We start from the raw sequence: 25,261 nt of genomic DNA, 5'->3' as shown, positions 1-25,261 counted from the left end.
GGGAGAGGGAAATCGTTCAACACACAAGAGTAGGGATTGCTAGTTCACACTGCATGGCCCCCTCCTCTCTAAAGAGACGTCTTAATCATTGACCTCTGAATGGTGAGGCATCTGCCTGTACAGGATCTGGGGGACAAGCATCCCAGGCAGAAAGAACAGAGAGTCCGGAGGCCTTGAGGAGAGACATGTGCTTGGGGTAGTCAATGAACAGCCAGACCAGTGTGGCAGGAACAGAAAGGGGAAGAGGGGAAGTGTGATAGGAGACAGATCGAGGAAGCAAGGCAGAGCAGGACCCAGCAGGATCTTGTGAGCAGTGTGAAGTTCATTCTCATGGTAATGGGGAGGCATTGGGGAAATTTGAAGCAGCAGAGGGTATGAGCTCATTAGCCTTTTCGTAGGATCCTACTGACCTTTAAGTGGAAAATGTCCTTTAGCCAGGTAAGAGTGGATGCTTAGGATACAGGTGGGAGGCTAGGACGGCTACAGGTGGTGGCCTGGGCAGGAGATGACAGGAGCTGGGACCAGTGTGGGGAGGAGGAAGTGGGGAGGAGTTGGTACTTCTGTACCAACTGTCTGTAGAGCGTTCTCCTTTTCGGTTCTCAGACTGTGTTCCCTTGAGCCCCAGGGTTCTGCAGGGATGGTCCCTGTCTTTGGCACCTGAGGGTAGATGCTATTAATTTTGTGAATGATATGAACTGTTTCCAATGGGTCTTCCTCTTGGCCCAGCCTGGATTCCCCACGCCAGCTCCCCTTTCCCTCTCTGCTATCACTGGGAGTTATAAGGCTTTTTGCAGCATTTCATCTTGGTCCAAAAATGTCCCTTAGTGCATCCACCCTTAGCTAATAACCCAGGAACAGTGTGACTCAGTAATGAGTATCAGACTGGTGTGGGACAAAACCACTTCTGTGGTGGCATGTGTGTCTTCAAAAGTAACATCACAACCTACTCCGTGCCTTAGTTTCTTTAACTGAACAGCGGGGGTGATAGTAATCTTTACACATGGCGGGTGTGAGGTTTGAAGATCACGGCTGTGATGCTCTCAGTGTATGTAAAGCGGTCAGTTCCTGTTAGCTGCCATTTACACTATTATTTTATTGTTTTAAATTCAAGTTGTTACTTTCCTTCAGCCTACTAACCTTCAAGTGTCCTTCCTGATTGGGATAAATCCATTTCCTACCAAATCTTTGGGGTCTTTTCTGGATGACCTAGTTCAATCACTCAACCAATGAGTTCAGAGGGGTTTGTGGAGGACCTGCTATTGCAAGACACTGGCTAGGTGGTGTGGAGAATATCCAAGATATATAAGAAGCTCTCATTTGCATTTGAAAGTCAGATAAAGATTTTTTTTTTTTCCAGAGTCAGATAAAGAGACAATTGTGTGTGAAGCCATTTACATGCAAAGGAACTAAAAGTTTCCATGAAGTCTAATGACTGTGCTGATAGAGGAGTTTAAGAGAGAGAGGGCAAGAGCCGATGCCATGTGCTTTCTGGGGGGGCGTGGGAGGGTGGGAGATGCTCTGGGGTGTGATTGTGCTGGAGGGAGGCTGGTGGAGGGTGGCCTGGAGATCCCTGAAGTTAGTTTGCTTGTGTGCGTCACTCCCTGACTTCAAAGATTATGAAATCGACACAGATGTTCGAGTCTGCAAGACCAGGGCAGGAGAGAGGCTGGAGATGAGCAGCACGATACTGGGGGTGCGGTCATCTAGGAAGACAGCCTGGCTGACAGAAGGGTGATGGCGGAGAGAGGGAAAAGGCAGATGGTTGAGAAATAGTTGTGGGGCTGGGCAAAGACTAACCAATGCTCCATCCCCTAACTAGTCCACCCTCTGCTGCCTGCCATTAAGGCTCTGATGCAGTAGAAGATGAAGCTCCCCTGGCAGAGGGATGGTGGTACCTCCTGTTTAATAAAAGGCAAGGACGGTAGTTTAAGGGCTAGGTGAGTGTGCTCTTCGTGCTCTCCAGTAAATATCAGTTCCATAAGGCAGAGGGGAACGCGCTACGAAGCAAGGAATGAAGAGGACAAACAAAGCCAGGACAAAGTAGGTGAGCAGGGCCTAGGGAGAAGGAGTTAAGAGTCTGGAGACCAAGGTCTGGAGCTCACGTGCTCACGGGGACGGACAGGGGCAGCTGGGTGGGGCAGTGGTGACCCGAGAGCAATAGGATTGTCTGAAGGAGGCAGCATCTACTCAGCCCCAGATGACGGATCCACCTGGGAATACAGACCCTGCGTATTGTGGCCTGATCTTCCCATTTTTGGGGAGACATCGAACACTTGGATTTTTAAATGAAATCTCTCAATTAAAAAACTGTTGATTCAGCTTAAAAAAAAAAAAAAATTACGGGCAAGGCCAAACATACCATGCCTGCAGGATGGGTTTGGCCGAGCTACTGCAGACCTGTGAGCACCCCTGCTGTCTGAGGTGGCATCTTCTTACAGTCCACGCCTTGGTTTGGTTCCGGCTTTTAGTAGATCCCTGCTTTCCTAGAGTTTTACCCTCAGTGCCTGTCCCGGGGGGCCGCCAATTTCAACAAACCGCCTTCAGCTAAAATTGCCTCCTGGAAATTAGTTACCTCACAGCAGAGAAGTCCTGTTCAGGTTTCAAAAGATGATGTCCATCATAGATTGGAGTGAAAGTCAAGTTTGAAACTGTCTTGTTGTTGCCCCAATTCATAAGGAGCTCATTCCTGGAAAATGGCTTTGTGCGGAGGCAACGTGGAAGGGGGCGCTGAAAAACTCAAGTGATCAAAATGAATAATATTTTCATGGAATATTTGAGAAATCAAAATTGATGCAAAAAATCCAAGATGAACCAAAAATAGAAATATTAAATAAAGACGGGATCAGTATTACTCATCTTCCCTTTGCTTCAGGGGCCAGTACAACTCTGCACAGCACTATTACTGATTCTGTCTTTATTCGAAATGTAACGATTTTGCTCACCATGGATTTTTTTTTGCTTTAATTTTGATTTTTAAAACACATTTCATGGAAACGTAATATATTCAATTATTGAGGTGTCTGGTGCCCTCTTAAATTTTGCCTCACTCGCCTCACGCTGGCTCCAGCCCTGGTGGAGTCAAATGCACCCCTCTACAAATTAAAATATTAGCAACTAGGGTGGTAATCCCAGGATGTGCTTAAATTGAGGGGAGATCGCGTTTTGGAATCTGGTAAAGAAAATTCCTACTTTTCGGATTAAACACGTTTCAGTGCCTACTTATAGGCAGGCTTTTATTGAGATGGGGATTGTCAGGATGTGGGGTTTGGGATGAGTAAAAGACGAACGTATGAATAAAACATGCTGCAGAGATAAGGGCTATGAGGAACGTAAAGCAGGGTCAGGGGACAGAAGAGGCCAAGGGATGCTATTTTTATGGGGATGGTCATGGAAGCTGACATTGAGCCGAGGAACGAACAAAGCAAGGAAGTGACAGATATCAGTGGGAATAGTAGGTGCAAAGGCCCTGGGGTGGGGTCGTGCTTGGCATTTTCAAGGACGATCAGGGTGGCAGAAGGGAGTCAGAAAACGGAAAATGGCAGGAGATAATACCTAAAGGGAGCTGGGGCAGGGGTGGTTTATCTAGGACCTTGTAGGTCAAGGTGCTTGTGTTTAATTCTCAACTTAATGGGAAGCCATGAGAGGTTTATTGGATGTATATTTTGAAAGGATCCCTTTCTCTGCTCCATGTAAGGGCCAATGTGGAAGGGAGGAGGGAGGAGGGAGACCAGGGAGGAGGCTATCATACTCGTCCGGGTGAGAGATGGTGGGGGGCTAGGATTGCTGGGATGGGAGGAAGAACAGTGAAGTTGGTGAAAAACGGTGGGATTTGGGTTACGTTTTGAGGGTTTTTGATTTGCTGAGAATTTGCACGTGGGTGTGAGCAGACATGAGGAATAAAGGACTTACTCCTTGGTTTTCGGTGGGGGAATGGGGTGAATGGGAGGGTGATATTTGAGCTGGGAACAGTGGGAGAGGAGCAGTTTCAGAGGATAACAGGGTTGGTTTGGACACGTGTATTTTGAGGGGCCTGTTGGATGCCCACATGGAGATGCTGGGTGGACAGTGGGATATGTGAGCCCAGATTTCAGGGGAGGGGTCCAGGCTGAGGCTAAAAATGAGCTTTGTACCAGAAGGGGGAAAGGTGGGCAGAGCTCTGTGTTGGCGGGGGTCTTTCCAGGGCCAACTTGAAGAGGCCTCAGGACTCAGAGCCACCTGGAGTGGGGTGGGAGGGCCCCAGAGGGTGGTGCACCTCAGGTATTTGTATTCACGTGCAATGCTGCCTTCTAAGAGGTAACCTGGAAGAGGAAAAGAGATAACTCAAGGATGAGAGTATGCATATCTCTCATGTGCTTCCACTGTTTTCTATCTCAGCTGCCCTCACCATAGTTCACGCCCCATTTTCTCTTGCCTGGATGACTGTATGAACCTCCTAATTGGTCTTCCTGCTTCAATACTCGCCCCCTGCAGTTTCTTCTCCACGCAGAACCCAGAGCAAACGCTTAAAACCCCAGATATGATCTTGTCATGTATGTGCCTAATACACTTGAGTCATTCCTCGTTGGTCTGAGGTCCAAAATTCTCCACACGGGCCCTCAGGCCCCACTCACCCCCGAGCCTTACCTCACACCATCTTCTTGTCCGTTCCTGAGCACCTGCCACTCCAGTCTTTTTTCAGTTCTTCCAATATGTCCTACTTCCTCCTGCCTCAGGGCCTTTGCACATACTTTCCCATCTGGCTGTTAGTTCTTCCCCTCACTATTCTCTGGCTAACTTCTACTCAACCTTCTGTTCTCAGCTTCAATATCACCTCCCCAGGGAAGCCTTCCCTGAATTCCCCGTCAACATCAGGTTTCCTTGATCTAAGCTCTGTGGCATCTTCTTGCCTTCCGTGGCGCTTACCTCAGTTTGTAATTGTGCACTAGAGTAAATGCTCTTGAATGGAGCTGAATTCCTGGGCCAGGGTCAGACGTGTGCTAGGAGTTTCAAACTCTCAGCGGCCTCACGAGCTTCCCATTGCACTTTTATTGGGGAACCCGGAGAAAAACTAAAAGGCTAGGGCCTCCGCGATGAGGCCAGTGGCAGGGCAGAGGGAAGGTTGACAGAGCTGCACTGTCAAGACCTCTATCCCACCCCCCAGCTTCCTGCTGTGGCCTCTGAATGCATAAAGGTCATGTATTCTGCCCCCAGCCCTTGCTTTGACCGACACAAATTATTTATTTTGGAAATGAAAATATGCCTTCCCCCACACCCAAGCCGCACCCTTCAAAGTGGCCTTTAGAGAAGAAAACCCTCGTACTTCCCACTGCTCTAGCAGAAACTTTGTTATGGGTCAGGGCCTAATTTGAACCCCTTCCCTTAAAGAACTATGATCTGGTGCAGATCCTAGAAACTTTAAAAATATATCCACTGTTCAGAGGAACAACTTAGACAATTAGAGTATTATTTAGAATGTCCTGAACCATTCTCATAAGACTGAAGTCTTTGTAGCAGTTTATCAGTTGTAAAGTGATTTTTACCTTTATTATCTCATCCTATTATTGGGTATCTCAAGAGGATATCAGTTGGGGGTAAGAATTTAGATTCTTGCCCAAACGGTTGGGTGGCCAGAGGAAGCCTCAGGGAGGAGGGCCCTTAAAGAGAAATATAAGGATCTTATATACACGAGGACAAACTCTTTTACCCATCCATCCATCCATCCACTCTCCATCCATCCATCCATCCACTTATCCATCCATCCATCCATCCATTTATCCATCCATCCATCCATCCATTTATCCATCCATCCATCTATTCATCCATTCACCCATTTGTCCATCCATCCATCCATCATCCATCCGTCCACTCATCTGTCCATTCATTTATCCATCTGCATATCCACACATCCATTGTACATAACGCTGTGAATGAGGCACTCATGACCCCTGCCCTAATGGGTCTCATAGGCTAGTGGAGATAAAATTCACCAATTGGCCAAGCCTGGATCATTTGTTCACTTCTTTGCCAGGGGAGTATGGGACAGCTGGGTTGATAATTTTACCAAGATTGTATCAAGAGTAGTTTCCCAAAGGAACACACTGGGGTGTTGTTATCAGAAGAAGTGGGGAATGATGCCAGGGAAGCAAAATCAATAGATGTCCACTAGATTAGAGGCGTTTAATCATCATGGATGGAGGGATGAAAAGGGACGCTTGAGGATGACACCAGCCTTTCTCCTTTTCTATATCACAAGGACTGGTTGGTTCCTTTGTTTATCCCTGACCACGTTTCAGGGTTTGGATTTTGAGTCCTGTCATAGGGACCCAAGAGCATCCATCTCCTTCTAGATACTTGGCTCTAAGTGTCGCAGCCTGGGTCACCTCCTCTCCTCGACCTAAATTTATCAGCCACCCCTAAGATGCTTGTTGGATACACCCAATATACGTATGCTTATGCTTAGGAAACAAAGAAGAGGATTTGTTTATGCTCTGACAACCAGAAAGTGCTTCCCAAGACTCTGAAAGTTCACAAACCTTGAGCCAGGCCCAGGACCCTGGAATGGGGTTTGTGTCTCTATTAGTGATTCTCACCTCGGGCCACACATTGGAAGCATCTGGGGGGCTTTTATGCAGTACTGATGCCTGGGCCTCGAACATTCTGATTATAACTGGCCCCTCCTGGGGCCCAGCCATTTGAAGTGTTTGAACAGCTCTCCAGGTGAGTCTAATATGTAGCTTGGGTTAAGAGCCACTGGTCTAAGTGCAATTTGGAAAGCCCTATTCATTGCTGTGTCTCTTTGCTAACAGGATAGAAACATGATGAGGGTAGAGACCATGTCCTGCTGATGGCTGCATCCCCAAGATCTGTAGCAGTGCCAGGTACCAAGCAGGTGTCCAGTAAAGATCTGTGGAATGAATGATGATTGATAGCTTCACACAAACCCCTTAACGGAGCAGAGATGGCTCCCCCTGAAGAGCGCATCTTCTCTATACTTCTGGCACGTGGGGAAGGGTTAGTCAGTCCCCAGCTGAGATCAAGCTGTGGTTCTCAGGGACTCCTTGAACCTCTCCCACCTACTTTTCTGATCCAGCGATTCTCAACACTGGCTGCCCTTTAGATTCATCTGAGGTCATTAAAAAAACCCCAGAAAACAGCTTTGGGTGTTCCATTTCAGTGAGTTTGGATTGAAACGTGGAAACAGGCATTTTTTTTTTAAAGCGTCTCAGGTGATGCTAACGTGCCGTAAGGGTTGAGCCCACTGCTCTCATCTCACCGTTTTTACCTGTGAGTCTGTTTTCTGACTTTAGCTAACTTGGTCCGAGACCCCTGGAAGTGTTTCATGGGGGGTGGTAGTAGGTTCTTAGGTACTGTTCCCCAAATGTACCTGTTCATAACATTCACCTTGGGTGCCTGCTTAAAAATACACAACCCTGAGCCTTTACTCCAGACCTAGGGTTTCAGAGGCTCCAGTGAGGGGCCTGGGAATCTGTGTTTTTAACAAGCGTCCAGGCGTACTTGTCACTTGCCAACCTCTCCACCTGCACTGCCCTCCTTCCTGGTCTCCCACACAAGAACACCTTCTGGCTCTTACTTTCTTTTGGTTCCCACCGCCGGAACACTCTTCCCCCAGATCCTCCCATCAGTCTGGTTCAACCAAATGCTACCTTCCCAGAGAGGCCCTACCTGACCACCGAAGTGTCCAAAGCCTCGTGAACCCCCAGCCTTTACCCTATATCTCTGGTGAGTTCTCTCCTGACACCCTAGGGGGATGATCTTTGCTCCCCTGTTTATCTCCTGCATGACTCTTCCCCCACCAGAAACTGAGCCCCAGCAGTGTCTGGTTCATGCTGGGTCCCCGGCACCTGGCCAAGAGGTATAGATGTAAAGGTGGGACTTGCGCTCTGAGAGTATCTCTGATTCTTTCCCAGGTCCTGGGAATTGAGTTCAGGGGCACTCAGGTGACTGATGTACGTGAAAATCATGCCACAGCTGTGGGCAGAGAGGCACCTGGAGACACGAGTCTGCAAGAGAAGGGCGTGGGTGCACTCCCTCCCCCCTCCCCCCCCCCCCGCCCCCTTAGATTAGAAAAGAGGAAAAAGTTTGGGATCAGCCGGTCATAGAGGGCAAACGACAAGAGGCTTTCTCATCTGGAGGATCCGGCAGGGGCGCAGAGCTCACCGCGGGGAGGGTAGGAGCAGCGGCCGCACCAGAGCGCCTGGCGGTGGCCCCGGCGCGTTGCTACGCGCGGTGCCCGGGTAGTGCGGCCGGGGCAGTGCGGCCAGGGCCAGGGGGCGGCCTCTTTCCTCCTGGGCCCGCCCGCCACTCCTCTCCTCCCTTCCCCCCTCCCTCCCCGGGTCCCTGGGTGGCGGCCCCGCCCCCGCCGACCCGGCCGCGCTGTCCCCGCCTCCCCTCTCCCCTCCCCGGGCTGCAACAGGTGCCTCCCGGAGCAGGAAGCCCGCGCCGCCGCCGCCGCCGCTAAGCTCCCGCAGGAGCGTCCAGGACCCGCTGCGCCAGGCGCGCCGTCCCTGGACCCGGCGTGCGTTCCCACGAGGGCAGTGACCCCGCCGCTCCACCCGCCTCTCCGCCCCGCTTCCTGCCTCCTTCGCCACCCCCGACGAGGGCCCAGGAAACAGCCGAGCCTGCCCTCGCCCCCGGCCCGCCGCCCTCCCGCCGCTCTGCGCGCCATGGACGCCCAGGAGCCGCAGCCCGACCCCGACGGCGGGGGCGCCCCGGGCCACGAGCCTGGAGGCAGCCCCCAAGACGAGTTCGACTTTTCCATCCTCTTCGATTATGACTATTTGAATCCTATCGAAGGTCGGTGGAGGCTCGCCCCGGCTTGGCCTCCGAGCCCGGGCTGGGGCTTGGGCCTGGACAGTGGACACAGGGCCCCGTTTTGCCCCACGTGTCACACTTACTGGGGGGCCTGGAGCGGGGCGGGGGTGCCTCTCCCCCCGGCTGAGAGGGAGGGCGCGAGGCTTCAGGGACTGCAGCCGCCTTTAGGGGGCGCTAGGCTCACTCTGCCGGGTAGGGCGTTGGTTTCCAGTTACTTCTCCCTGATTGTCACTGGTAGCAAAGCCAAGGGTGGCAGGGGTCTCAGCTGGCCTCTTGCCTGCAGCTGGTCGTCAGAGGGCAAAGGAAGCTACTGGTTTGCCTTTGGAGGGAGGAGATGAGGAAGCCAGAGAATGGAGTTCGTGGGAAGGGGCTGGTGCAAACGGAGGGCAGGTGAAGCGGATCCTCCCACCTCCGGGCACCACCGCGTGCGAGCCCGTCGTTGGGGACTTTGTGTTGACACTAAGGAAGAGGTTGTCTGTATCTAATGCTGGAGGGTGGTTTGACTTAATCTTAGGCGGCCGGCCCATTTCCTCCCTCGGGTCTGCCGCTGTGTTTGCACATCACCCCGCATGGCTCAGTGTGAGCTTTATTCAGGGATCCCCCACCCCGCGGTCATCATGGCCGTGGGCGGTTGTGGATTCAGGAAGATGCAGGCTGTTCCTGCCTCAGCGACCTGTCGGTCTGTGCCTTCAAGTGCGCTCTGCGCTGGGGACCGGGGATTTCCCCAGGCTGGCCCGTCATTTCACGTGTTTAACAGGAGCCTTGGTCATAAGGAGAAGGTGGTACACCCAACCTCACTGTATTTTTCTGGTTAGCAGGTTGTCTTGGAAAAAAAAACAACCCAACTAGGCTTCCTGATTTTGACAGCCTAGCCCAGCCAGTGCTTATTGAAGCCTCTGGGGCAGGCCTGGTGGTAACTTCCAGATGCACTTGGGCTTGGCTGCATTAGGGAAAGCAGGAAGGGGTTGTGCTGCCTGCTATGTGTAGGAGGCCTTTTCCAGACTCTCTGGGGCTTGCTGTTTCCCAGAGATGCTGGGTTAGGCAGAGAAGTTTGAACTTTCCTTCCACAGCGTCTTCAGGTGAAGCTCCTTAGGTGAGGGGCTTGCTTTGATTTCAGAGACGCCCTCGCTCGGATACCAAGTGAAGACGGTAATTCGTAATTATTCTCTATTTTGGCTGGAGGTGGAAATAATTATCCAGCCAAAGAGACCGGTCTTCTTGAGTTGCAATCCGGAGGCCATCCTTTGCTTTGAAAAGATACAGTTAAGAATCTGCAAACGATCCCTCTAGCATCAGTGGTCTTGCTGTTTGTTGAGGTTAAACTCATGTTTTGCAGGGAACTAATACTTACACCCCTCCCAGATTCACAATCAACGATTTTTTTTTTTCCTGCAGTGGGGGGAGATTTCCGGGGAAACAGTTTCCAAGCCAAATCCGATGGGAGGTGCTTTTTTTTTTTTTTTTTCGGTACGCGGGCCTCTCACTGTTGTGGCCTCTCCCGTTGCGGAGCACAGGCTCCGGACGCGCAGGCTCAGCGGCCATGGCTCACGGGCCCAGCCGCTCCGCGGCATGTGGGATCTTCCCGGACCGGGGCACGAACCCGTGTCTCCTGCATTAACAGGCGGACTCTCAACCACTGCGCCACCAGGGAAGCCCGGGAGGTGCTTTTTATAGTTTTTCTTAGCAAGGGGTGCTGATGGCTGCCAGATGGGTGTCTAAATGACCACAATGAAGGCCCCAGAATCTATTTCTTAAAAATAAGCTTTAGTTTTTGGACCAGTTTTAAATTTACAGAAAAGTTGTAAAGATAGTACGGCAAGTTCTCATATACCCAGCACCGCACCAAGCCCCCTATATGATGAGCATCTTACAGTAGTTGATACATTTGTTATAAATTAATGAGCCAATATTATGATACAGTAGTGTGGACCTAAGTCCGTACTTTATTCGCATTCAGACTGTCGTTTTTTATTTTGTTGTTTTTTTTTTTTCATGAGCTTGACAGTTTTGAGGAGTACTGATAAAGTACATTGTAGAATGTCCCTTCAATGGGGTCTTATGTTTTTCTTATGGTTAGACAGGGCTATGGGTTTTGGGAGAGGAAGACCACAGAGGTAAAGTGACCATTTCCATCACATCATATCAAGGGTACCTACTATTAACATGATTTATCACTGCTGATGATGGCCTTGACCACCTGGCCGAGGTAGCCTTCGGCAGGTTCCTCCACTGTAAGGTTCCTCCTTTCTGAACTGTGCTCTTTGGAAGGAGGTCACTGTGTGCAGCCTCACTTAAGGAGTGAGGCATTGTGCTCTGAAATCTGTAAAATAATGACCCCTTGCTGGGAAGTCGGCAGCACAGAAACATCGTGGCTCAGGAAGAGAAGGGGTGTCAGGAGCCTTGAGGGGCTAAAGCGAGCTGTACCAGGTGTGGGTCTGGCTCACCCAGATGTTAACAGCAGTCCCCTCTCTCTTCTTCCACATGATGGGTCTCCCCAAGGGCCAGCACTAGCCCTTATCTTGCTACTGGGCTTTGTCCCAGGTGACAGTATGTTGGTGATACACATGAGGTGTTCTGCTTAACTCTGGGCGTGGGCTTGGCGAAAAACCAAAGAGGGAAGGGGACTGCTCGTGGGCCAGATGTTGTCAGAAGTTGGTGTCGGCGCTTAGGGAATTTGGGGCAAGTCGGGGGCTCATTTTATGGAGATTGAACGTGTGGCAGGTGTTTGTTAGCTCGTGTAGTACCCCTCCGACCCTAGCGGGTAGGCACTGTTGTCACCCTCATTTTACAGAGGAGGATGCAAAGGCACAGACAGATGAAGGAATTTCCCCAAGAAAGCAGGGCTGGTAAACGGCAGAGCTGAAATACGAACCTGGCTGTCCTGCTCCAGAGCCTGTTTTCTGTTCCTCGTTCCCTCTCTTGATGAGAGACACATGTAAAGCAGTTTGTCAGGGGCCTGGTACCATGCAAGACTGGAATTTAAAACATTTACCAACAGAGTGATCTTGGAAAAGTCATCTAACCTCTCTGGACCTCTGTTTGCTCAGCTGTCACGTGACTGAAATGATGGTGCTCACCTCATGGTGGTGTTTGCCTTGAATGGCTTAACCCACTTAAATCAGTTAACACAGAGTGTGATTTCTTACTAGCTTTTTATTGAAGCCTTGATTTTGTTAATAGAGGTGTTCAGTAATGTGAGTCATTATTCATTTACTCATCCATCTAACTATTGAGCACCTATGGTCTTAGATCCTGGGGATATAATAGGAAATGAGACTCAGTCCCTGCCCTCAATGAGTTAGAGCCTCTAATTGTTTTCTCTCGTCTAATTGCATTGACTAGTACCCCCAGTAGCATCTACATGGTACTGGAAAGTAGACATCTTTGCTTTGTTCCTGACCCCAGCAGGAGTACCTTCAGTGTTGGCTTTGGAATCGAGACATATGTATTTGATTAGGTTAGGGAAGTATTCATCCATTTCTATTTTCATGAGAGTTTTGATTAAGAATGGGAGTTGAGTTATGCCGTAGACGTTTTAGCATCTATGGGAAAATATGGTTTTATTCTTCTAAGATCACTTATATTAACAGATTTCCTAATATTGAAATATTCCTGGTATCAACCCCACTTGCTCACTGTGTATTATTTTCTTATGGTGATGGGGCCGGCATCTACTGGATAATATTTTGTTCAGGATTTCTTTTAGCGGTATGTATGAGTGATATTTGTCTGTAATGTCCATTCCGGTATGCTGTTAGGTTTCAATTTCTTTCCTTCTCTATGTTCAGGAACGGCATGTGTATTATTGGGACTATCCAGTTTCTACAGTTGCGATAGAATTCCTCTGTGATGCCATCTAGATCTGGTGCCTTTTCATGGGCTGGTTCTGCGATAGCTTTCTTGATTGTGTCTATGGAAACTGGTCTGTTTACGTTTTCTATTTCTACTGGAGTCAATTTTGGTAAACTTTATCTTTCTAAGAAATTATTTCCCCTATCTGGATTTTCAGATTTATTTGCCTAGAGGCATTCAAAGTAAACTCTTATTTTTTTTCTACTGAGGGAGAGAGCTAAGTATGTGGTAATATTGATAGAAAGAATGGGGATGGGACTATGGGAGTCCTGACCAGTGCTACTGAGCCCACCTTGGAGGGGAGAGGTGTGCCGGCTGTGATCAGACAGATCAGAAGTTTAATTTCTTTGTGTGTGCTTGTGAAGTCAATGCATTCTTACTGCTCCCAACCTGTAATACACTGGGAGAGACGGGCTGGTCCTGGGAACACCCGGTCACCTCCCAGAGGTGCCAGATCTCCTGCGGGCTGCGTTGGGACTGACATGTCAGGAGCGCTTGCTTCTAGTCTACCTCAGTGGGTCTGGTGCGTCCCTCCTCCGATTCCTGGTAAGCCGATGCACGTGGCATTAACTTTGACCTTTCAGAAAGGAAAATGGACTCCTGGTCATTGCTTGTAAAGTTTACTCTGGTGATCCTTAAACTTTTCGGGTCACAGCCCTTTGAAAGGCTGATAAAAGCCATAGATCCCATACGCTGTAGGAGCACACTGCAGATGTGCACACCCTCCTGCACGGCTCCCCCCTCCACAAATCCCACCCCAGCCAGCATCCCCTCTGCCCCCAGCGCACCTTTTATACCATTTCCAAGTAGAGTCACAGGCCCTGCGGAAGCCCTAACGTCCCCTGCACTTCGACTCAGGGCCACCTGCTCCCAACCCATTCACAGGGCACAATTTAAACCTCATTCTTTCAGCACTCACTCACTGAATGCTGGTTTTGTGCCAGGCCCTGTAGGGGTACAGAGACGAATGAGATGTGGTCCTGCCCTTGCCTGGCCCCCAGGCCAATGTGGGCCACAGCCTGGTAAACAAATTGGGACAAATGAGGTGCTGGGATATAGTATCATGGGGTTTTTTTTTGGTGCTTACTATAAATAGAGCTCTACCCTAAGCAAGCAGTTCGCTAAACACATGTGACATTCAGAGACGTTGCCGTCTGTGTCGAGTTAAGGACAGGCCTTAATAAGCTTGCTTTGTACAAATAGTGTCTCCAGGTGCAGCTGGAAAGGTGAAATGAGGGCTGAACTGAGCCGCGGCCTCGTCAAGGGAGTCAAAAGGACTAGGGAGAAAGTTGCCTTAATCACGCTTTGCTATTGCACACATGCCATCCCAGCTTCCAAATTAAAGGTCTTCTGTTCTTAAGGTGGCCTTAGCTTTTGATGGGGAGTAGAGGTTCTTAAAATCTTAAAGCTGTGTTATTTGAGTTTGTTCCCAAGGCTTTTTAGTCCTGTACGGTGATGGGGTTGAAAAAATTGGAAAAATGCAGCATTGGTGGCCAGTGGTCCTCAATCCTGGCTACACGCTAGACTGTTCCAGCCGTACCCAGGACCGGTGAAGTCAGACTCCTTGGGGGTCAGTTAACTTGTGCTGAGAGTCGTTGAGCGGTACATGGCAGGGCAGGCCTCGAACCCAGGCAGTTAGGATCCCAGGTCTCTGCCCTCAGCACTACAGCTCAGCCAGTATCTCACTGACTCCAGCGTTCCTGGGTCCCCTGTACGCCAGCATGGGGTGCATTCACCTCGTATGTTTTGATATTTACGTACTTATCAATTGTATGTTCACTGCTGTCCTAATGGGATTATACTCCCAAAACATGCAACAAAAATGAAACTGGGAAAGGACAGCATATAAACGGGAGTTCTGCTGTTCCTGTATTTCTTTCTACCTCCCAGTAGATTGTCATGCATGCCTCCTGGGGTACATGTTCCCCCCAACTCCAGGGACCATTGGCTCAGCAAGTCAGAGCGCCAGATCTGAAATCTGGGAATCCTGGCTTGAAATTCTGACTTAGCTGTCTCCTACCTGCGTGACCTTGGCCAAGCAGAAGTACCTGGCATTAGCAAGCATGCAATAAATCGTTGCCCAATAAATGGATGAAAAGTTGCATAATTCCTTATTAGTGGTATGCCTCAGGGCAGGTGATTTTGATCCCTTGCGCTTGTGTTTTCTCATCTGTGAAATGGGGGCGGAGATGGCAGGTGCCCACGAGGCGGTGTGATTAAGTGCAGGCAGCGGGGCTGTGTGAGTGTCGGGTGGCCGTGGTGGTGGGCTTCGAGATGTCTTCTGGCTCGCCTGACTTCTTGAGAGCATTGGTTCCTTGGAGGAGAGAGTCTTTGCCTTGGCCTTTGATGAATCCTGAGTCTTAAGAGAAGATGCTCTTTGGCGAGGAGCCACTGGCTGTTGGGCTTCAGTTGGCATCACAGCAAGTTATCTAACTTACGTACGATCAGTTCTGACTCATTGGGCCCCTGCCTCAGCCCCAGAGCTTGGCCGGCTGCAAAAGCTTTCTCAGTTGACCTGACTCACAGGCTGCAAGGTTCCCTGTGGCTGCCTCTGTGAGAGGCAGGGCCTCCCCAGGTGTCCTGCCCTGGCCCCCCAGGATCCCCTGAGCCAGGGCCAGGAAGAGGCAGCCTTGGAAAGTGCAGCGTGATGGATGCCTTGTGGCTTCCCCCCACCAAGGGACTTCCTCTTTCCTCTCTGCCCAGCACAGGAAATAGCCACAGGGCTCCACAGAGCTCCAGCCAAACTCGGCTTCCCTGGGCTGGTGCGAGGTTTGTTTTTGCCGATTGTTCCCAAACCGAGCTCAGGGAAGAAGGCAAGACTCGGTCCTGAGGCTCTTCCTGGGATGCGTCAGGGGCTGTGAGCTTTCCTACCTGGAGCAGAGCCCCACATAGGTTCCTCCAAAGCAAGAGGAACTGCCTTTGACTTTTTCCTGAACTTTTATTACGAACTTTTCCAAATATATGGAAAAGTAGAGACAGTGGCGTAGTTAACTCCCATGTTCCCACGTGCCCAGCTTCAACAATTATCAACATAAGGCCAATCTTACGTCATCTCTGCCTCAGTGTATTCTCCGCATCTCCACCCCTGCTTACTTTAAATCACATTCCAGGTGGCATAATATTTTATTAATAAATAGTATGTAGCTCAAAAGTAAGGGGTCTTGAAAGAAATCAAATACCATTATCAAACCTGAAAAGGAATAATACTTAATTTCAAATGTCCAGTGTTTAAATTTCCTGCTCGTCTCACAAGGGTCTTTTTATGGTTCATTTGTTTGAACCGAGATCCTCACAGTGTAATTGGTTGACATGGCCATTTATGTCTCTTTTATTTTATAAAAATCGCCATCAGTCTGTTTTCTTGCCGTTTATTTGTGGAAGAAGCAGGGTCGTTTTTCCTGTGCTGTTCTCCACGTGATGGATTTTGCCAGTGGCATCCCTGTGGTGTTTTTTTAACGTGTTCCTTTGTCCCTTGCATCTCCTACAGACTGGCATTTAGATCTACAGTCCTATGCCTTGGACTTTTAGTGCTTTTTTTCCTCTGCAAGAGAAATATATCAAAGGTAGACGGGAAGCTACAGGAAGAGCAGAGAGATTGCTTTTCCCGAGTTGGCATTTGGGGACCCTCCATGCGTCCTAGTCTGAGGTTTTGGGAAAGAGCATTTTCTCACCTGGACCTGTTTTAGTTAATATGACATATTTCTAAAAGCCAGTCCTTCTGTGTGAATTTTAATTGAGCCACGCCTGAGTGAGCTGTCTGAAGTCAGAAAGTTGCCTGCAAAGCTCAGGGTTTATAAAGGTCCTTATCAAAACAAACCTGCTTGGGTGTGCTGAAAAAGGGTGCCCGTTAGACGAGGAGGTGGGGAACGCTTTAAGTCTGCAGTGCCTGCGAAAGTCATTGTAAAGACTTCAGAAAGGGGCTGTTTTTTACCTGCGTGATCCCAAGAAGGTGGGATGAGGGTCTGAAATCCGCAACAGGTGACATCACCTCCGTTGCCAAGGAGAAAGGAGGAATGTCATTAATGACAGGGCTTGGCAGGGGCCACGGATGAAGTGTGCCCGCCCTCGGGGAACACGGCACCAAAGTGAAAGCTCCTGGGGACGAGTGTAAATGAAGTAAATAAAGCACCCATCTGTCGATCGGGTATTAATTTTAAGTCTCTGCCCCTGGCCCAGGGTTATGGGGCCCCACTGGCTTCAAGTGGAAGTTTCCACTTGGATTTCAAGGTGCCTGAAAGAAAGGTGGAAATCAGCTTCGCAGGCCGTGACAGGGGTTGTAGGACTCCATAAAGGGTACAGCTCTTTGAGGGGCTGGCGTAAAGGCGAGGGGGCCTTTGCTGAGCGAGTTAGAGGAAGGAAAGCAAGGAAGGTGGCCGTGCCCATGTCGCCTTGTGCAGGACTTTGACGGAGAGGCGGGGTAGCCACGCAAGCCCTGCTTCTGAGGAAGGATTATCTGAGGTCTACTTCTGGCTAATTCTTCTGCCCAGATCTTTCCTTTTCCTTTTGGCGAGGAAGTCGCTCTCTGTTGAGCACTGCGTGACAAATGCGGAGAGACTGTCTTTTCTTAGAGACAGATCTCCCTGAAGCACAAGTTCAATCTCAAATGGCTGTCTTCTTGAAAAGCGGAGGCGGTATGGCAAGGTGACCAGACAAGTAAAGTCTGATGTCATCATTTGATGGACTGTTACACAGAGAGTGCAAAAGAAACTGGAGATGCATACGACGTGGTTAAATCTCAGACATAAGGTTGAGGAAAACTGTGACATGTACATCTCGGACGGTTTTATTTATACAATGGTCAAAGCAGGCAAACCCAGGCTATAGTGAGAGAAGGCAGGCGAGCGGGTCCCCCTGAATGAGGGTTATTGGCTGGGGAGGGCCACCAGAGAACCCTCTGGCAGGATGGAAACATTCTGTATCTTGATTGGTTGGCTACACGGTGCATACATTTGTAAAAAGGCACGAGGTGTGCTTCTAGTATCTGTGCATTTGACTGCATTTAAATGATGTCTCAGTTTGAACCCCAGCTCTGCCCCTGATTGTTTTTGTGACTTTGGGTGAATCCTCGCGCCCCTGAGTCTCAGGGCCCCCCTCTGTAACACAGAGGAGTTGATGGTTCCGGCTTCCCAGGGTGCTTGTAAACCCCAGAGAGAGAGGTAATACACGGGAAAGCTCGAGGCGCAGTGAACGACTAAAAATAGGAAGGTCTTTGAACTTCTTAAAAGCGCGAGGGCCCCATGGAATGACTTGCAACCGGTTCTTTCTATCCTAATTTGAGGACAGAGGTGAGGTCCCATGTCTGCCAGATGCCTGGGCCCTGCTGCCCCCATCCAAAAGCTGACCTTGAGGCACATGGGTTGCAGATTCCATACATTTCTCTGGTTCTCTCCAAAAGGAATACGTGTCAGCCTGCGGGTGCGTGTGTTTTTGCAAACAGCCATGCCAGTAGCCAGTCTGTAAGGCTCGGTGCTTGCAAATTGTCCCGGGTCCTGGATCCTGTGTTCCAGGCGCCTGGCCTCATGGCAGGCTGCCTGGGAGGCAGGACCGAGCCCTCCTTTCTGCCCTGTCTGGAGAAGGCAGACAGCTGCCTTAGCTGGGGCAAGGTCAGCAAAGAGCATAGCGTTCAAGGTGGCTTTTTCTAGTGGTTCCACACTGACGAGACAGGATGGTAAACTGCCTTTCTTCCCTTTCTGGCATTTCTGGACCTGACTTATCTGGATGGAATTTCTCACCTCTCATGCCCTGCTTCTGTACACGTCATCTCTGAATGATGGGTGTGACAACCTGATTCTCCGTCATTATTAATACACACGATTCATTGATTGGGAATCCAATTACTGTTCGGCATTTGTGCATGGTGGGGACAGTAGGGGCATGGGGGGCCCTTTGGAAAGTTTGCTAAGTGCTGAATTTATTACTTGAAGCACAATCTGTAATTTTTCAAAGAAGGTCTTTCCTGTAGGTGGTGCAAGCTGCCGGATGAAAAATCCATCCACCTTTTGCTCCTCTTGGCGTTTCCTGCAGCCCCCAACACAAAGGAGGTTATGAGAGTAGTGGGATGGAGGGAGGCAGGATTCCTTCCCTCCATCTTCCCCCCTGTCCTCTGGCTGCACGTGTACAGTGCCAGGTTGTGGCATCCTAATGCTGCCATGGCAACAGACTGTGATGTCTCAAACCCAGGGCCCGGAACTCACACCACCTTGGGATGTCAGCTCATTGACAGGTGGGTCTATCACCTCAGACAGGGATGGACCGCAGCTCTGGGGCCCTGCTGCCGGCCTGAGGGGCGTCTGGCCTCCAGGCCATGCCCTGGCTTCTCTCTTCCGAGTCGTTCAAGCCTGAGAGCACCGGTTCGTGCAGTCCCTTCCCCCTTCCCCCTTCCCCAAAGGACAGATGCCTCATGTAGGTTCCTTAGCTGGGTTTCTATTTTGGTCATCCTATTCTGCTTCCTGAAAATTCCACCCGCCTGTCGTTCTAGGCGGAGAAGATGTTCTCTTGCTGTTCCTTTTTTCAAAAGCGATCTGTTGGCTGGTGAGTTGGTGCTGGCGGCTGTCTCAGACTTGGCCGTGTGTCCTTAAGGGTGAGCAACAGGCCCGCCAGAGGCTCCCAGAGGGCAGGCACTGGCAGAGAGCTCCTTGTGGCCTGAGTGGGATTTTTAAATAATCGTTGACTCAATCCTGGGGCAAATGGAGGGATTGTGAATATTCCAGAAGACAGGAATCCGTGTCTTTAGTTGTCTAGGGCAGCCTACCTCATGATGGGGCTCCAGAGCAGTTCCTATTCAGGGGACACCTCATTTCTATGTGTTGGAATTAAGGTATCGCCATCCAGGAAATATCCCCTTTCATGTGTTACGCGGGTGGAGGAGCTGGGTGGGCTGCCTGAGACTGAATCTGGCTCTGCCGCTTAGAAGCTGTGTGACCTTGGGCAAATTAATCACCCTCTCTGAGCCTCACGTTCCCCATTTATAAAATGAGGAGACTCTATCACCTGCTTCGTAGGCCTTTTGTAAGACAAACATTAGTATATGCTAAGTGCATACATAGTGGTTCTTGGTATAAAGTATAGGGTAGAGATGTGTTAGTGAGAATCATTTTTGTTACTGCAACTAGCTCACTGTGTCACTAACATTTTAGTAAGATTTAGTTGATACCCCAGGTACCCCAGAAGAGGGAGTACAAAGCATGGAGTGAGGGGGTGTTCAGGCATTCTTTACCTACTCCACATATTTTCTGAAGGCTAGTAGAAAAAGAGAATTCCCAAAGTGCTGACCAATCCATTTTATTTTTAATAAAAATTTCTTCCCTTTTTCTTTTTTAATGCTTTGGAAGGCACTTGGGGGCCAGTGTGTGTCACACTTTCAAGTTGTAAAATAAGGCAATGAAAGCAGAGCAAGGGGAGAATTTTCACTTAGAAGATCGTTCGTTCCATAATGATAATACGAGTAGACTGGAAGGCCCCATTTCCTGAGTGTTTATTTTGTGTGTTTTGGGCTTCATGTGGATAAGGTGAAACGTCAGGTGGGTATTGTCACCAGCCTCAGCAACTGTGTTATACACGGGGACTCAGAGGTCCCCCAGGTCACACAGCTGGACGGGGGGTGGGGGAGAGGGGTGACGCCGTGGAGCTGGGCGCCCCCAGCACTGTGTACGGACCGAGACCCGGACCTCCGTTCAGACGCCTTACTAGGGCAGGGCTGGACTGGCCTCCCCAGCAATCTTGTCTTGCGGTTTTGGGAAGTGGCCGGAGATCTCCCCAAATATTCATGGGGCCTAGAAGTTGGGGTGAGCACCTGGGAACTTGATGGAAGGAAGGGCGAGGATAATTCGACCTTCAGATGTCTGCTGCAGAAATGATTTACCTGCTGGGGCTGACGGGGAGCAGAGGTCTCGTTTCTGAATCAGTTCAGGTTTGACTCGTGGATGGATGCTCCCAGCATTCTTCTGGGCCTTGGCTGCGTGCCGCGCCCGGAACTGTAGGGCCTAGAGCAGTGGTTCCCAGCTGCGGGTGATTCTGCCTCGCAGGAGAAATTCGGCAATGCTTGGAGATGCTTCTGGTTGTTCCAACTGAGAGAGGGGAGGGGATGCTACTGGCATCTAGTGGGTAGAGGCCGGGGATGCTGCTAAACATCCTACAGCCTCACAGTGAAGAAGTCTGTAGCCCCCAGTGTCAGTAGTTCTGAGGTTGAGAACTCCTGGTGTCAGGTCTGCTGGGTTCAAGCTGTGAGACCTCGGGCAAGTTAATTCACCTCTTTGTGCCTCAGTTAACCCATCTGTAAAAGGGGAGTAGACAGTGCCCATGTCATAGGTTGTGAGAATTAAATAATTTACTGCATGTAATGTGTTTACAACAGAGCCTGGCAGATAAATTCTCAGCACATGTTAGCTGCTGCTGTTGTTGTTATTATTATGATTATCGGCCTTTATCTGCCTTCAAAAAGCTCACTGTCTAGTAGGGAGACAGACGAGTGAATCTATACTTGATAGACTTCACTACACGACTCCTCAGGTTCTGGCAACACTACAGAGTCTGTAGTGTCTGATCCAGCCTAGGGAGGGCTTTTAGGAAGAGGTGGCCCAAGTGAAATCTTGATGGACAAATAGTGGCTTGCTAGGAAAAGTGAGGACAGGAGGTATGGAAGGGTGTTCTGGGCATGGGGAACAGCATGTGCAAAAGCATGGAGGCACAGAGGACTGAGAGCAGCAACCTCTGAATCCCTCATCTCTGCCTCCACCTTCTGCCTCTTTCAGAATCCTGATGCCTTGAGTGTGGGCTGGGTACCTCGCACGGCAAGTGAGACGGTTTCACGGGCCGCCCCAATGAGTACATTGCATACGCGGGTCATCCCCTTGGCACGGCACCTTCTCTTGAGTCAGGAGTGAGGCCTCCGTCAGGTGCTACTGTGTCTTTAACGCCTTTCTTTCTGATACTTGCTGTTTCCTCCCCCAATTCCAACTTTAAAAAAGGCAGACTTTCCGGGGTCGTGGAAATGTCCTGCGTCATGATTGTGGTAGTGACAAGGGTGTAGAACATCTGGCAAAAACTCACTGAACTCTGCACTCAAAATCTGTACGTATAAATGATAACCTCATTTAAATAAAGAGCATCAAGGAGGAAAAAAAGTGGGCCTCAGGCTCAGAGCCTTTGGCTAGCAACAGCGTCTCGCTTGAATTTAGTAACTTTTATTTTGATTGTAGTTTTACCCTACCTTCTATTTATGGAAGTGACACTGATTTTCCATTTGTGGTATGGGTGTAAAGTTTCCGTAAAAAAAAAAAGAAAGTAATAGGCGAACGAATTTAAATTGAAATATTAAGTGAATAATATTCACTGGTGGTGCATGAATACAGCAAAGATCATGCAAGTGGTAAGAAGAGCAAGCTTTCTGGAAACCCTTCTGAGAGAATGTGGTGCTTCTGAGATGAGACGAGCTTGGCCCAGTGCTGTGTGGGCAGAGCGAGGAGCTCTCTGCAAGGGTGGCGGTTGTTTACGGAGAAATAGTGGAGAATCCTAGCTACTTAAAGAAATATTTTAATCATGAGCCTTTTGTCTGTGAGAATTACTGTCAAATACCCAGGGGAATGAGAATTAAATGATTATAAATTACCTCCATATTACTTGCTTGTGGGTAAACTTTCAAAATCTTGGGGAGAGAAAAGAAACAGAAACTCTGCTGCTTGGATTAATTAAAACCAATGTAAATGCTTTAAATGCTTTTGCTCAGCGAACTGGCCTTTCTCTTTTTCATTGCTGCCCCGGAGTGTGAGTGATGTGTGTTTTTATGGCAAAAAGTTTCTGTGACTTTCACATCAGCCCCGAGGGGGTGTTTCTGATAAGATGTAATGCAGTTTTTCTGATAAGGCCGGAATTCTTGCTAAGAGGCTTTCTGTGTTTTGTTTTGCTGGTTCGCAGGGCAATGGATTATCAGAATGTTGTCGGACACGGATTTGACCTGGATCTCTTCCTAGATTAAAAATCTGTGCTCTGTTACCTGCCAGGAAGGCTGTGTGTGTGTGTGTGTGTGCGCATGCGTGCAGGCACAAGTACAAGTTTATATTGAATTGCAGCTTTACAAGAACTCTAGACCCTACAGACTCTAGTTAGAAACATGAAAGGACGTCAGAGCCAGAAGCAGCCAAGGAGACCGATCTGGTTTAACGCCGTCCGGTTACAAATGAGGAGGTTGAGACCTAGAGTGGGTGGGGGACTTTTCCAAGGTCACGCAACTAGTTAGTGGCAGAGTAGGACTAGAACGCAATTTCCTGCTTCCTAAACCAGGTGTCATTGCTATATATCATGTTATGTCACCCCCCCCCTTTAAAATAAATAAAATAAAAACATGTGCCTTTTGGAAATTATCTTTCTATTCTCAGTGTAGTACAGAAGTCAGAGTGTCCTTTCTGCCTCTGCCCCTAATCACTTAGCTCTTCTCCCTGGAGGAAATCACTGTTACCTGTAACTTCCAGGGAAAGCCTGTGTACCCATAAGCATTGTGTGTGTGTATGTGTGTGTGTGTACACACTCACCCTCTGTTTCTATCCTATGCATACTGTGTGCATCTGTAACAGTATCTTGTGGTCATTCTATATCAATGTAAAAAGAACCTTTTCAACCCTTTTTGTAACTGTATTGTATCTCACTATGTGAATGACAGAATTTAACCCATCCCCAGCTGATGGACCGTAGGTTGCTTCCAGTCTTTGGGGATTATAAACAGGGCTGGACTGACTAAACTTATGCATACCTGATTTTGCACATGTGCTGGATAAATTTCTAAAAGTGACATTGCTTGATTCCAAGTATACGCGCGTTTGGAATTTAGATAGATATTACCAAATCACCCTCTCTTAAGGTTATGTCTTTCTACCGTTTGTTTTGGATGTTAGCATCTTTGAGGAGTAGTTTAAATATGTCATGCTTTATTCAGCAGACCGACAAATATTTTTGGAGGGCCTGCTTTGTGGCAGGTCCTGTCCAGTCGTTAGGAATACAGTGGGCGTGGGGTGGGGTGGGGTGGTGAGAGAGTCCTCATGGAATTGACTGATTGTGGAGGTGGGGCTGGGAGTTGGGGGAGAGGTAGATGATACGGTAACTACAGAATTACTGAATTAGAATTGTGAGAAGTGCAGTGGAGCAGAGCAGGGACGTGTGAGTGGGGTCTGATCTCGTCAAGGTCAGAAGGACTTCTGAGAGCATACTTTAGCCAAGCTTCAGGGAAGGAGCGGTTTTAGTTACGAAGAGGGCTGGGTGGGGGAGGAGTTGTTGAGCAGAGGGAACAGCAAGTGCAAAGGTCCTGAGGCAGAAAGGAGCTTGGCATTTTCTGAGAATGACAGCCAGTTTGGCTGGAGTCCGGGGAGAGAGGAGAGGGGAGAGGGGAGAGAGAGGCAAGGCTAGAGGGGCAGGCAGAGGCTCGACCGGGCTGACCTAGTTGAGGTTGTTTATCTCGATCCTAGGAGCTGTGGAAAGCCATTTCTGGGCTCTCACCTGGGGTGGGGCACCACCTGAACCCTATGAGATCAGCTCAGCTAAACCACTCCAGGATGGCCCAGAAAGGGCACCAAGGAAGTGGAGGATCACCTGTGTGCACCAACCAGCTCCTCTGTTACAGTGCAGAAGCCAGCCACAGGCTATGTGCAAACAAATAGGAACGGCTTTGTTCCAATAAAACTTTACTTCCACATGCAACCTGTGGGCCAGCTTTGGTCCAGGGGCTGTAGTTTGCCTGCCTCTGATCTAGCAGCATGCGATTCTCTAAACAGATAATATCTGATGTGATGTGAGCTGCTAACAGGTGTCAGTGGAGAAAAGATGGCAGGGAAATGGGGTGGAGAATGACACAGCGGTGGGGATGGGCCTAAGGAGCTGCTGACTGAGCAGGCATGTGAAGGAATTAAGGGAAGCAGCCAGGTGAAGATCTTGGGGGGAGACTTTCCAGGGAGAGGGAGCTCCACAGCAGGAGCTGCTTGAAGAATCGTGAGGATGTCAGCAGGGCTGGTGCCGAGTCAGCTTGGGGAAAAGTGGGGCGAGTGGGAGTAGTGAGACAGGCCAGGGCTAGGGGACGAGTGTGTTAAGGACTGTCCTGGGGACATCTAGGGAAGCCTTTAAAGTGGGTTTCACTTTACAATGGACATTTCCATAGACGGCTGCGTGGAGAACAGACCATAGAGGGTGAGTGTAGAAATGGGGAGACCAGGGAGGAGGTGACGGCAGCAGTCCAAGTGGAAGAGGGTGGCGGGAGGTGGTGACACATGAGTTTAGTTTACATTTTAATAGAGCGGTCAGGCTTTGCTGATGGAGTGGATGTAAGGTCACGAGAGAAGAGTCGAGGCTGACCCAAGTAACGACAGAGAGGGTGGAGGGGCCTCTGTTGAGCTGGGGAGCTTGCAGGAGGGGCGGGGTGTGGGATGGTGGGAGCAAATAGCTAGTTGCCTCTCTGGTCTCACTCTCCAGCCACGGGCTCTTTCGAGGTGGCAGCAGAAGCCTGAGCTAGGTGGCCACGATTAAAGAACAAAATTAGATCGTTCTGTAGCCACTGATTTTACTAGTTTGGGAGGCTCTATAGCTACGGCTCTGTCTTTTGGGGGCCAAGTAGCTTTTC

At 49.5% G+C, this 25,261-nt stretch overlaps 1 protein-coding gene across 4 annotated transcripts in view; it reads left to right on the top strand.

Annotated features, from left to right (window-relative positions):
* The window catches only part of NFATC2 (nuclear factor of activated T cells 2), a gene marked incomplete at its 5' end in the record, with an annotated part of 154,326 nt that overhangs the window by 6,383 nt on the left and 122,682 nt on the right, over positions 1-25,261 (top strand). For 2 of the 4 annotated variants that reach the window (XM_082856975.1, XM_082856976.1), the window contains one exon: positions 8,664-8,793. The exons of the other annotated variants lie outside the window; for them this stretch is intronic. In XM_082856975.1, the coding sequence (XP_082713101.1) occupies positions 8,664-8,793 (130 nt within the window). Of the gene's footprint in view, positions 1-8,663; positions 8,794-25,261 lie in introns of those variants that run through there. 4 annotated transcript variants of the gene reach the window in all.

The sequence above is a fragment of the Leucopleurus acutus genome (assembly GCF_964270905.1).
Source record: "Leucopleurus acutus genome assembly, chromosome: 16".
Lineage (NCBI taxonomy): Eukaryota > Metazoa > Chordata > Mammalia > Artiodactyla > Delphinidae > Leucopleurus > Leucopleurus acutus.
This window is presented reverse-complemented; position numbering and strand designations above follow the sequence as displayed.